Source organism: Lytechinus variegatus, chromosome 10 (genome assembly GCF_018143015.1).
Source record: "Lytechinus variegatus isolate NC3 chromosome 10, Lvar_3.0, whole genome shotgun sequence".
Taxonomy (NCBI): Eukaryota; Metazoa; Echinodermata; class Echinoidea; order Temnopleuroida; family Toxopneustidae; genus Lytechinus; species Lytechinus variegatus.
Window position 1 is genome coordinate 33,413,000 of NC_054749.1, and position 13,390 is coordinate 33,426,389.

General features: G+C 34.3%; 1 protein-coding gene across 2 annotated transcripts in view; it reads left to right on the forward strand.

Annotated features, from left to right (window-relative positions):
* LOC121423155 overlaps positions 1 to 13,390 on the forward strand; it is a 41,929-nt gene that overhangs the window by 9,554 nt on the left and 18,985 nt on the right. The window contains exons 1-2 of one of the 2 annotated variants that reach the window (XM_041618458.1): positions 10,304 to 10,570; positions 12,518 to 12,571. In XM_041618458.1, coding sequence (XP_041474392.1) covers positions 10,527 to 10,570; positions 12,518 to 12,571 — 98 coding nt within the window. In that variant the 5' untranslated portion in view covers positions 10,304 to 10,526. Of the gene's footprint in view, positions 1 to 10,303; positions 10,571 to 12,517; positions 12,572 to 13,390 lie in introns of those variants that run through there. The other variant, XM_041618457.1, reaches the window with a different exon arrangement.

Here is a 13,390-nt window from a genome sequence, read left to right on the forward strand (position 1 = left end):
TTTTACTCTTTGTAATAAGATTGCCCTTCTTCTTGGGTTTGGTTTCCTTTATTAAATGCAATTATTGCATAAATTTATGTGACTTTAATATACAAAATGACATATATAGAAGGTCATTAAACAAAAGTAAATTAGATCAGATAGAAGTCAAATTTGACAGAATTTCACTCTTTTTTAATGATAATGCCTGTAAAAGGATGATTTTAAGATGATTTCAGAACTTTCAAGATGTTTTTAGTTTGTATTCTTGTAAACTTTATTAGTTTTGAAAGACTCCCCCCCATAAAAAAATCACACAGATTATTCACACAATTTTGTTGATCCCAAATATGCACCAAAAAGTAACTTGTAGGCAACTCTTTTTGTGTTTGAACATTTTCAGACCTCTTAATTTTCAAGTAGTTTTTTGTAGGCCGAAGTCCTGTAAATAGAGGTGGTGACTAAGTTGTTTGAAATAAAATTGAAAAATATTAAATCAAATATGCTTTTGTACATGTACACTGGACACAATAATGTACGTATTCTGTACAATACAGTTTACATTATAATGATAATAGATTACTAGTATTCCCAGTCACTGAATTACTGTGATTTTTTTTTTTTTTTTGGGGGGATAGCATTAGCACATCCACTCATAATTTTTTAATTTTGTATAAAACAAAGGGAGAGGGTACCAAAACTACCAATGCATGCTTGCCCCCTCCCCCTTCACCTCTACTGCTGTGACAAGAGAGCAGCCATATCTACTGGATACACCGGTAATATGGCGAATGGCAAAATGTAGGTTGATGCCTTGCTGGCTTATCAATTGACACTCATGCCATGATTGGATTCAAACACATGGCTGTCTGATTAGTGATTACAGGGCAAAAGTAGTCATACATGCATGTTGATCGTCAGAACCACACAGCTCATCACTTCATCTGAGTAAGATTTATCTACATTTTTTTTTAAATTCTGGTTGAGTAGCTTTTGACAAATTGCTGGTACACTAGACCAGGTTGAGAGAAAAATCCTGTGTCATTTCATTCATGTACATGTACGTGCATTTGTACTTTATTGGTAGATTTCTCCTCCGAATGTTTTAGTAGATTTAGAGTAAATTGGTGTGGGCACTTCCAAAGGGTAAGGAAATACATGTAGTTTAAGGAAACATAAACCCTTCAAACAAAAAAGATTATTATTTGTAGTACACTGTACACACATGATGACAATTCACAATAGAGAGCTAAAAATAATTTGATGATGATTTGTAACAATTTGGAGCCCATATAATGTGTACAGTCACAACAGCAAAACTGCAGAAATAAAAAAGAGCTCTATCTATTGAAAAAATGTGTGTGTACAATGACTTTTAAGTTGTATTCCACAATTAATTATTATAGTGGATCAAATCACTAGAAATGTCACCATATTGACTGTGTCATTGCAGTGTATTACAACATAAAAACACATGATGTCACTTCCTTGCTGTCTCAGTTTTACTTCTAGTATTGCCTAATTGATAGGAAGTGTGAGTAGAGCTTGGCTAGTTTGTCAACAGTCTGAAAGGAGTAGTATTTTTTTAATCACATTGTATTGAGTGCACTGTACTAGAGGAACTTTCTAGTTAGAATAGCCAGGGGAATAGCCACATTTGTAAAATACCCCCCCCAAAAAAAAAAAAAAAAATAAATAAATAATAAAAAAATAATGAAATTATAACGAATAAATAAAAAAATAAAAATAGATAAAATAAATGAAATAAAATCAAATGAAATGTAACTACTACTATGATTATTAAAGTGAATGAATGGATAATATTTGAAAGTGAACCCTACACAAATAAAAGCATTGACACTAAAAAGAAACTTAAAAAAGTATGAAGCTTCTAACTTTTCATTAGATCTACATTTATGAAGCTGAGAATGCTGGAGCTTAAAGTGTACTGTCTAATAATATGAAATTTAATCATACTAATGATTTGTGTATTAAAAAGGGATAATAAGTATTTGATTTGAAGCATTGAACAGTGAGAGAAGCTCACTAAAACAGGCACCAATCAAACAAGTATCTAGGTACATGGATATTAAATTTGGCTATTATTAGAGAACCATAATGACTTGCATGTGAGGAAAGGGATATTTGGCTTCCTACAGTACTTGTACAGACTGCAGTTTGTCAAGGTAAAGGGTACATACATGTAGTACCATGCACCGTAGTAGTCCAATTCACTACATGTAGAAAAGAAAATCAGTAAAAGAGAGTTTTGATAAAAAGGGGTCCTCCTGATAACAATTAAATTTCCACAAGATTTCACAATAATCATTGTGCACTTCACAGTTGTGCACACTAGGATAGGAAGAGAGAGTTGCGTGCACACTCACTTTATTGTTTTATTTTTTTTGTACATTACATGTAACTCTTAAATAAATCATAATGATGATTCTACTTGTACCAGTCTGGTCAATGTGCAGTCGCAGGTTTTTATGTAAATTTCAATTCTGCAAATCACTATAAAAATGATTACATTAAAAGGGCACATGAAAGGGGCACCTGTACATGTAGTCTCCAGGTAAAAAAGAGACATAGATGGACCACGGCCATGGTGTCAAATGGTATTTGATTAATTTAGCCCTCGAGAGTCATCTTCTGTGTACCAAAATATAATACGGTAATAATAATACATGTGATTTGTAATGCGTCAAATCCACTCGGCAGAGTGCCCAAGGCGCAGTGAAAGAAGAAAGAGAAAAACTACAAATATAATAGTAAGCACAATAAAAATGATTAAATTATATTTGCAGAGCAAATTTTTTCAATGTGACATGTGGAACCCTGGGGGGTGTTAGAAAATCACAATTTAAATTTAAGTGTTTTGATCCATTACAATATTTTACATGTTCCATGTTACATCTTACATCAATTATTTGGGTTTTAATAGGGCCCCTATTTCGACTGTGTTCATGTAGACTGCTGTACTGAAGATACATGTAGAATGATCAAGAATACTTTATAGTGGTTTTTTATGATTTGTATTATTGTAATGACACATTATAAACCCAAATTAAAAGGGGTTGGGGGTTGGTAAACAAATTTACCGCTACATGAACAGTTTACAATGCATCCTAGAGTTAAGGTGACGCTTTCCAGGACCTGATGATATTGATTGAAGATTTCAGGACCGACGTATATTATTGATTTAAGGTTTCAATTACAAAAGATGACGCCCAGACTTGAATGTTGTGTAGAGCTCTGGAAGCATGCCAAACTCACTTTGAATGTCTGTGTCTCTCAATAATAAGGTCATGGTCAGGAAATGATTTTGCTTCTCAAATTTGATTAGCAGTTTTTGCATAAATATGTAGGCTATTTGGAAATTAAAATAAAAGGATTTTTAAAACATGCATAGAAAATCATGATTTTTTTTCATCTTTTCTGTTAACTGGTAGTTTCATATTTTTGTACTCAAGTGTGTCTGTCAACGAAAAGTGGAATGTTAGATAAGGCAAACATACATTACAAGTCAAGTTTATTGTTAACTTTGTGTGCACAGTTCATGAAGAGCTCTGCAGAAATTATACTGTATTTGCATAAGGTTAGCCGAGATCATGATACATGTAGGTCATGGTTGATATGTATATTGTTTCTTTTTTGACAAATGTGCATTCACAATTTCACATACAAAATGTAGGATGTCTAGTGGCATTATAATTTCCGAGACTGAGGCAGGGCTCAGTTCCTGTTTCGATCAATGACCTCAAGTGATCACATGTCATACACATATCAAAGAAACGTAACAATTATTGTACACTTTACACTAATCATATCTTTGTTTTCCGTCAGTGTATTAAAATATTATCTCTTTTCAACTTCTTTCCTTTGTGTGTGTACACCAATGTATTAAAATGGTGTTCTGAATCTGAACATACATAGATGTATGTACATGTCGGCCTAGTTGGAGTTGGACATATTTTTACATAAAATTTACAAATTAGCCTATACATGATTTCTCTTTATTTTCTCATCCCCTCCCCCTCAAATGTAAATTTGATCCATACATATACCTGTATGTTTTCCAATTTACATGTACATGTACTTGTATTTAAAGGGGTATTCTCATGGTGATTTACAGTGTATGTCTGTAGGTACGTCTGTACATGAGTTGTATTTATACGTAAATGTACTGTGCTTTCATTTTACATGTATGACAAACTATTTGATTACATGTATAGTGAGTGATTGTATTACCGACCGGCCTTGTATTACCGAACGCGCGCATCGTAGCGTCACAAAATAATTTCATACGCTCAAAACTTTGCAACATTCTTCCAAAAGGAACTTGAATAGAAAGATGATGAAAAATGATCAAAAACACATTTTCAAAGTATTAATATTCTAAACATAATAAAATACGGTAAAAATAGCTCATCAGTAATTTTGTTGTTTTCTCAACATTTCCCATAGAAAACACATGTTTGGTAATACAATACATTTTTTCAAGTGACCAAAATATTTCACATGCTATTAGGGTCCGATTGGAAGCTAATATCGTAAAAAGGAAAATCGATTTCGGCAAAATTTTTACATATTTATATTTTGTAGGTAATTGTGTTATTTATGGTGAAAGTTTGGTGAATTTTATGAGAATAATGTGTTTGATATGACTGAATTCATGAAAAAGTGTTCGGTAATACGATCCTCTACCATATATCCAAGGGAATAATCTTGTTGAATCTGCTGCTCATTGTTAGAATCTAAAAAAATACTTTGTTTAAAATTGGTATGAATTGTCAGTCACGGTCATTGAGCAAGAATGCTGTCCAGTTTGATTATATAAACTTTGATAGTTATCTGGGATTGTTTACTCTTTGGCTCGTTTACATCAATTGTTTGCATAATATAGCCATCATCATTCATACATGTGGATGTACAGTTGAGCCTTTACATGTATGTACCAGGGATATTTGCATCCCTGCATGTACCGTACATGTACATTGTGAGCATGATACCATTATGGTATGTGATTTGTTGTCAGCCTTTTGTTCAATAATCAAGAAACTAGTCAAGTTGTTTTTAAAAAAAGAGCTTACGAAAATTCAGATGCTTAAATTGCAGTATTGGTTAATATACTGATGGGCAATTCCACAGGTTGGTGGACATGACCTTAAAAATTCAAATTCAATATTTTCTTGATTTTTTTAATACTTTAAGTTCTTCATACATGATAGTTTCAGGAACAAGAAATAAAAAGTTTATTTTCATATGTATACTTTGGAAAAAATGGTCAAAAGTTGTGTCTTCCATTGTGTACCAAAATACAAGAAAAATAGTGAAAAATGAAATATGCCTTATTACCATTTTGTTATTGCAACAACATACCACTTTATATATTTCTGAAGTTTAGAAGAGTCAAATTACTTAAAATACACAACCGCTTTTCAAGTAAATTTGTAGTACTCATTCAAAAATGAATATTGCAACCTGCTCAGGTGATGTAACGTGAGTAACCAAAAAAACTTACTTTGTTTTCTGAAAGAAAAATTCTTCACAGTTAATTGGTGGGATTTTAAATTCTCTTCCTTCAAACAATCTTTGACACAGTGATGACTATCAAAATCATTAAAAAGTACAATTTTTTTTATAAAAATGATGAAGAAAAACTGTAACGTGAGTAACTTTGTAACGTAACCATCATGTAATGTGAGTAACCAGTAAAAATTATTCAGTTCGGTAACATTTTCTGTGGGATGTCAAGTTTTAAGTCTCATGGTGAGTTGTGAAGTTATTTTTGATTAATTAAAAGCAAAATGAGGGTACATCTCTTTGATGCGACTCTTTGTTCATCAAAATATCAGTGGTCATACAATCACACAAAAAATTGAATATTAGTAGAAGTATTCACAATGCGAGAGTGCATTAGTAAGACTTGGTTTTGATTAACCAAACTTTAAAGAGTGTTCGAAGAACACATTGAATGCCCTTACCTGTAACCCTATCTAGGCCGGGGTATTTTGGGAGTTGATATGGCCCGGAGGGGGGAGGGAGGGGGGGGGCTCCCAGGCCCCCCTTGAGATCTCGGCCATTGGCCGCACGATCACGCCGAAAATTTGTGTGCAGGTTGTCTTGAACATAATCTACAATACTATACAGTAATTTATTTCATGCAAATTGGTATTAAGCGATTATGCTAATTTATGCATAATTAGTAAGCGAAATCATACTTTTCCCTTCTACTCCCTAATAAAGCTCCAATTTTTGGTATAAAATCTCTTTTAGATGTTCCTAGCAATGAATTTTACACACATTATTGAATTTTTAATGACATGTGTGTTGTTAACCGTACATGGACGTTTTTCTTTACTTTTTTAATTATATACAAAGTTTGTCTCCCTAATATACTTCTTTGAAATGGATATAATCAACTTTCATAAAAGCCTTGTATGAGGAGACTTTTCACTTATGTCGACTTTTCATTTTATGCATGTCCAAATCATGTAACGTGAGTAACCGACACATTCCAAAGATTTGCCAGGAGCATAATGGAATTTCCCAAGTTTTATTTTTATACAAAATAGCCAGACTGTGTACTTTGTTTAGATAAGGAGATGTTTAGTTCCTATCAATAATAATGGAGTTACAGCTCTAAGTGCGAGTCAAGGTGTCTCCAAATGTAACATGAGTAACCTTGGAATAGCCCTGATCATGAAGTTGATTTTTCTCATCAATATGGCACAGGCAACTCAATTCAATTTTATGCAACACATGTTGAGAAAAACATGATTTTGATTATGAGACGGGCTATTTTTTTGTACATAATTCCAAAGCCAAATTGCTTTTTGATTTTTATTATTTAAAAAAATAGAATTAACTACTTGTACAAGGGTTCACTGTACGCAGTTTCTGAAATCGATTGATTAGCTGGAACTTTCATTAAACAAAGAATTTTGCCAATCAATATTTCGAATGAAAATTCTTCTTCCATGAAGGAAGACGAAGAGAAATTACTGGTGCATGTAACCTTATACATGTAGGCTAATCTCCTGAAAAGATTCAATTGTTTTATTTTTTTCTGCTGCATACATGTACATGTACACATACATGCATACCTGCTTAGGTGTACTGTAGTAGGCCTATTCATGTACAATGTACTGTACAGTATATCTCAGCTATCACCATTTTGTCGTTATTCTTCTAAATCTGTTTATTAAATTTCTTTGTGGATCTTGATGAACATACTTATCTTTAACTATTTTTGAAAGATATATATTGTCTCACCTGCGAAGCAGAGTGAGACTATAGGCGGCGCTTTTCCGACGGCGATGGCGGCGGCGTCAACATCAAATCTTAACCTGAGGTTAAGTTTTTGAAATGACGTCATAACTTAGAAAGTATATGGACCTAGTTAATGAAACTTGGCCATAAGGTTAATCAAGTATTACTGAACATCCTATTAGAGTTTCATGTCACATGACCAAGGTCAAAGGTCATTTAGGGTCAATGAACTTAGACCATGTTGGAGGAATCAACATCAAAATCTTAACCTGAGGTTAAGTTTTTGAAATGTCATCATAACTTAGAAAATATACGGACCTAGTTCATGAAACTTGGACATAAGGTTAATCAAGTATCACTGAACATCCTGCATGAGTTTCACGTCACATGACCAAGGTCAAAGGTCATTTAGGGTCAATGAACTTTGGCCGAATTGGGGATATCTGTTGAATTCCCATCATAACTTCGAAAGTTTATGGATCTGATTCATGAAACTTGGATATAATAGCATTCAAGCATCACTGAACATTTTGTGCAAGTTTCAGGTCTCATGATTAAGGTCAAAGGTCATTTAGGGTCAATGAACTTTGGCCGAATCGGGGGTATCTGTTGAATTACCATCATAACTTTGAAAGTTTATTGGTCTAGTTCATTAAACTTGGACATTAGAGTAATCAAGTATCACTGAACATCCTGTGCGCGTTTCAGGTCACATGACCAAGGTCAAAGGTCAATGAACTTTGGCCGAATTGGGTGTATCTGTTGAATTACCATCATAACTTTGAAAGTTTATGGATCTGATTCATGAAACTTGTACATGGGAGTAATCAAGTATCACTGAACATCCTGTTTGAGTTTCAGGTCACGTGATCAAGGTCAAAGGTCATGTAAGGTCAATGAACTTTGGCCATGTTGGGGCTTTTTGTTGATTAACCATCATATCTCTGTAAGTTTATTGGTCTAGTTCATAAAAAGTGGACATAAGAGTAACCATGTATCACTGAACATCTTATGCGAGTTAGAGTAGTATTCAAAGTCAGCACTGCTGCTATATTGAAGCGCGTGATGCAGGTGAGACGGCCAGAGGCATTCCACTTGTTTTATATTTCATGATTTCTATAAACTCTCAATGTATGCAGTAAAAACCCCAACAACCCCACAGTACATGTAGATGCAGAAGTGGAGTCACCTTCACAATCAATCAAACCAATTGAAAGGTGATATACCTCTTGATCACCTTTCACATAGATGTGATATTGATTTCAAAGGAGGAATGTTTGTGACAATGTCATGCTAATTGATTTAGCACATACTTCAACCTCAGGGAATATTGACATCAGTGGCAGGTAGAATGTGAGCTTGATATCAAATGGCAAGTGCATAATTGGACCGACCTGCCCCTCCCCCTTTCTCCCCGATTCCCCTTCTTACCCTACCACATTTGTACAGTGTATGCACATATGGAAGTAAAGTTTAGCCTGTACAGATTCTCTAGAATGAGATGAAAGAATCAGATAAATTTGAAACTTCTTGGATTTTTTTGTCTTGCATGTACTGTACAGGAAAAAAGAGGTGTGTTGTCTTCAAAGAATGGATGAAGATCATTGCACAAATAATAGTATACATCTGTCGAACACATTACTGTACAGTATGTTTATCGGAAACATGATGTGTTGACTTTGAGAGGAATGTATATTTGATCATGTAGGCGGGTAAGCCGTCGGTTGACATAGGTCACTGAATTGACATATTGGAATCATTGATGGATTTACAAGGATTGCATTCTCGTCGAAAATGAAACTGTCATCGAGAAGTAATTTTATTTGTACAAATATCACAAGTCATGCAAAGAAAAAGCTTGGTAAAAATGGATACAGTACATGTATGACTGATCTTGAAATGAAGACAGTGTTTTCTTGTTGCAAAACTTTGAGCATTTTTTTTTGGGGGGAGTGGGGGGGGGGTACTCAACTATAGTTTGTGTATTTATAATAGGCCTACAGTGTGAGCCTGCATGATGTAGCCCAAGTGCATTGTATCATAATACAGTCGACTGATATATTTTCTCATTCATGTATTACCCCCCTCCCCATTACTGTATACCCAGACAGATCTACAGTATGCTTGAGGGAAAAATGGATTCTGTGTTTTAGCACCTTTGACTCTCTTCAGAAGTTGAAACAAACCAAAACATCCTACGTTGTAAACCCTTTTTTTTAATTGAAGGATCTGTGTACACAATTATTGGTTGAGATACTGTAATATATGTGTATCTTGTATTCAACCAATCAGGACTTAATTGTGAAATGTGGTCCATCATTCATACAGTACATTTTTACTATAGCCTCACTTAACACGTACAGTGTAGTCCTTTGTGAAAAGATGCATTTTGTGTGTTAATCACTTTGTTTCCTGGATGTGAACAAGATATTCATGCATCTACCATTTGCTTTGTCTCTTTTCTGATTTGTCAAGTCAACTTTAGTGACGCTTCGTGCAGTTTGAATATCAACAGGAAACAGATCCTTACGGAGGTCAGAGGTTTCCAAGTTCTACTTCCTGGACTTTCCTTTCGAGGTGCCTGGTGCAGTCTCCTTTTACACAAAGGCATTGTTCCCACTGCTCAATATTTCTGCTATTTGTTTAATATCAGTGGTTTCTTAATAAATGAAGATGATTTAATAGGAGGAAATTATACTTGTGGTTTCTTTATGTTCACTTTAACTTTTTCTACATATACACACACAGACAGACATGCAGCTGTATGCATGAACACTATACAATGTATTTCTCTGGAAGAAGTGTGCAAACCCATGCACAGTATTTGAAGCTATGGGAACAATCCTAACCGAAACTAGAGATAGCTATCCCCTGTTTCCTTTTGTTTTCGATGCTCCCTTGAGGAAGAGTTAAGCTCATGATCTCCGCTAGACGCTCGACGTTTCCTGGGTAATAATGACACCAGCACAAACATACAGCATGGCATGCATTCGTAAAACAATTTCCTTTTAGTACCAGAAATTTTCCAGTCTTCATTCAGAGAAACTTGCCTACCAGTCCAATGAACGGTAATACTTCAAGCTGGGAGTTTACCGCAATTTTTTTGAACCAGTTGAGAATATTGAGCGACATTAGTTTTAAATGGATTTCAATTCTTGATCTTGTCTATCTGGTATTGGCAAGGTCAGTGCCAGGATTCAAATGGATATTTCCCCATGAGATGTTTTAAACGATGATTCAAGACCAATGACAATTGATATGATCCTGTTTGCATGGATTCCTCTTTAGCTTCTCATGTGTCTTTGTCAGAGAAGAGGTGAGTTGAAGCACTGACCGGTTGGCTCTGGTTAATTGACCTATTCCGTATGGACAGGACACTCTGGTCAAGTCATTAATAATGTAAACTAGTGATGATGATTGATGTCCTCAGTAAAGACCAATATCCTGGCTGCTATTGGATGTGTCAATTGATTGTATAGAGCCTAGATATAGACACATATAGATGCTCAAACCATGTAGGCCCTACATGTATAGAGTTATTCTCCATGCTCGAACAATAGAGATATTTAAGGAAACCAAAATCCAAGAAGAGAAGCAATCTTATTGGAAAGAGTAAAATGAGAGGAACAGTTTTAAAAAAGTTTCATCAAAATCGGTTATGAAATAAGCAAGTTATGGACTTGGTCTGGGTCTAATAGACCTCTATTTAAAGAGTCTCCAAATGTGACAAAATGTTGATTGGTCTATAAATGTCTTTTATATTTTTCAATATTTGAAAAACATTCACTCTTTACTGTGCAATGGAAGGCTGTAATTTAAAAAGTTGTTTCTTTTTGTATTGATGGTGATCTTTTCAAGTAATTCAATTTTTCAAATATATTTGGTATAAATTCCTTGGCTAAGTATTGGCAATGTGATTGTGAATTCCTGAGGCATGTCCATGACAAATCATGATAATGAATTAAAACCAACTCAAACTGAGATTGATTTAAAATTATGTAATCAAGAGAAAGGAACTGATACCAATCAAAAATAGAGGTTGATTTGAAAACTAACGCAACTCATTAGGACAGGATTCTCTGAATTGTGCAAAGACTGTAATCAGGCTTTCAGTGAAGTGCCTTGATTATATTGAGACCTAAATAAAATGTTTTGAAATCTTATCAGAGTTTGACCAAAGGTTATATTGTTCTACATGTACCAGTGTCTTTGATCCTTTCAGAATCGTCTCAAATTTGTATTTTGCCCATCCCCAAAATTCCATTTCTTTGTTGAATATCCTTGATTCTTTCAATTATTCACACTTTCATACACCTTGCACAAGAGTTGTGTTCTTTCCTGTTGAAGTGTTTAATTTTGATCAAACAAACAAGTCAAATCTGGACATTTCAAAGAACAAATATAGATCTTGTTAATATTGGGAGAAGGTGTGGACAAGGCTGAGATGTGTTTGTTTGAAAATATGTCCGCACAATGAAAGATGCTGAGTATAATTCAATACATTGTAAGTACTTTCAGAAGCTTTTTGTCCAACTGTTCCATATAAAGGGGAAAAAACCTGAGTGGAAATGGTCTTTTCATGAGTCCTTTCATGTAAAAAAAAACACATGTATCCAACATTGCAAACAAATGTAAATTTACATTATTTAATTTACATTATTTTGCAATGTTGGTTGGGTGATTTTTTTTTCCAAAAATATGGAAGGTCTCATGAAAAGGTCATTTTTACCCAGGTTTTTTTTAATCCCTCAAAATACTGCATTTTTAACATTGCATGTAGGATATGTGGCTGGTATCCTTGTAAAGTGTTTTCCTCATTCACCATGAAAGGTGTAAATGCAATTACTATGTACCAGACTATAGTACCAATTAAACACAGTTGTTGATATTACAATCCACAACATACATAAAGGTTCATGCTCAAAGTTTAATACGTAATGTAATGTATGCACTCTTAAAAAGAGAAACAAATTGCTTATACAAATTTTGTATCCATAGAGATCATTCAATGTTTCTCTACTTCATCATGGAATACAGATTAGTGGATTACATTAAAAAAACCCCAAATACCTGTATACACGATATGTATAATAAGCATAGGCAAATGTGTACATGTACATGTATACTGAAGGTTCCGCCTGTACAAAATACTGAAATGTGTGACCTTACAGACCCAAGACAGAAGATCATGAATTATGCAGCGGTATCATGCTGATTGATTCTAATGTGAAAATTTTTGTGTATTTTCATATTTCATGTACAGCCCCCAGCTGAGGTTCAAGAAGCCTGAGGAGACAGAACAGTGGTTGTTATCAAGGTCAGTAGCAAAAGTTCCATCTTCATCAGCCTGAGTTTTTAAACTATCCCAGTACATGTATTTCTTTAATACACAGCAAACTACATCTCAATCAGAAAAAGTGAGAGAGCTTGAGCTATTTTTATGGGTGTCGTCTTGATTATTATTATCCTGACGTGATAAAATTTGGCTATTTGGGGAATTTTTCAGTTAATTTGCCAGTGATAATGCACAAGCTGCTTGGGATAATTCATACATGAAACAAGACCAATGCACACTTGTAATGTATTCCAAAGACTGAGCCATGTCGGTCTAAAGATTAATTTCAGGAATCCCACATTCCTGCCACCTAGGCACCTACATGTACATGTAAACCCAGGCTGAGGAGAAATGATGTATTTAAAAGGATTTAATTTTTTTATTTATCAAAATATTCAATAATCAAAGAAGAACTTGATCATGTACATTGCTTCTTGCATGAAACAGACACATATTGAAGGTTATAAAATATAAATGTGAGAGTTATCAAGAATCTAATAAGCATTTCATAAAAACTTGGTGATTTCTATTGACAAATTTGCTTTCAGCCAATCAGATGCAAGGGTTTACAGTAGTTATAACAATAGTCATCTAAGTATGTACAGTATTGCATGAAATGTTTTCCAGGGTTATTGTCACCTGAAGGGGGCTGCGAGTGCTTCTTATATTCATCATAAATGAAAGTCATGACTTCTTGAACTTCCCGTTGAAAATTGTGTCATGGTCACAGACCCACACTGCAGTGTACATAGTACATACTTCTCAATTGCATGCCCACATGAACATGGAACATCGAACATG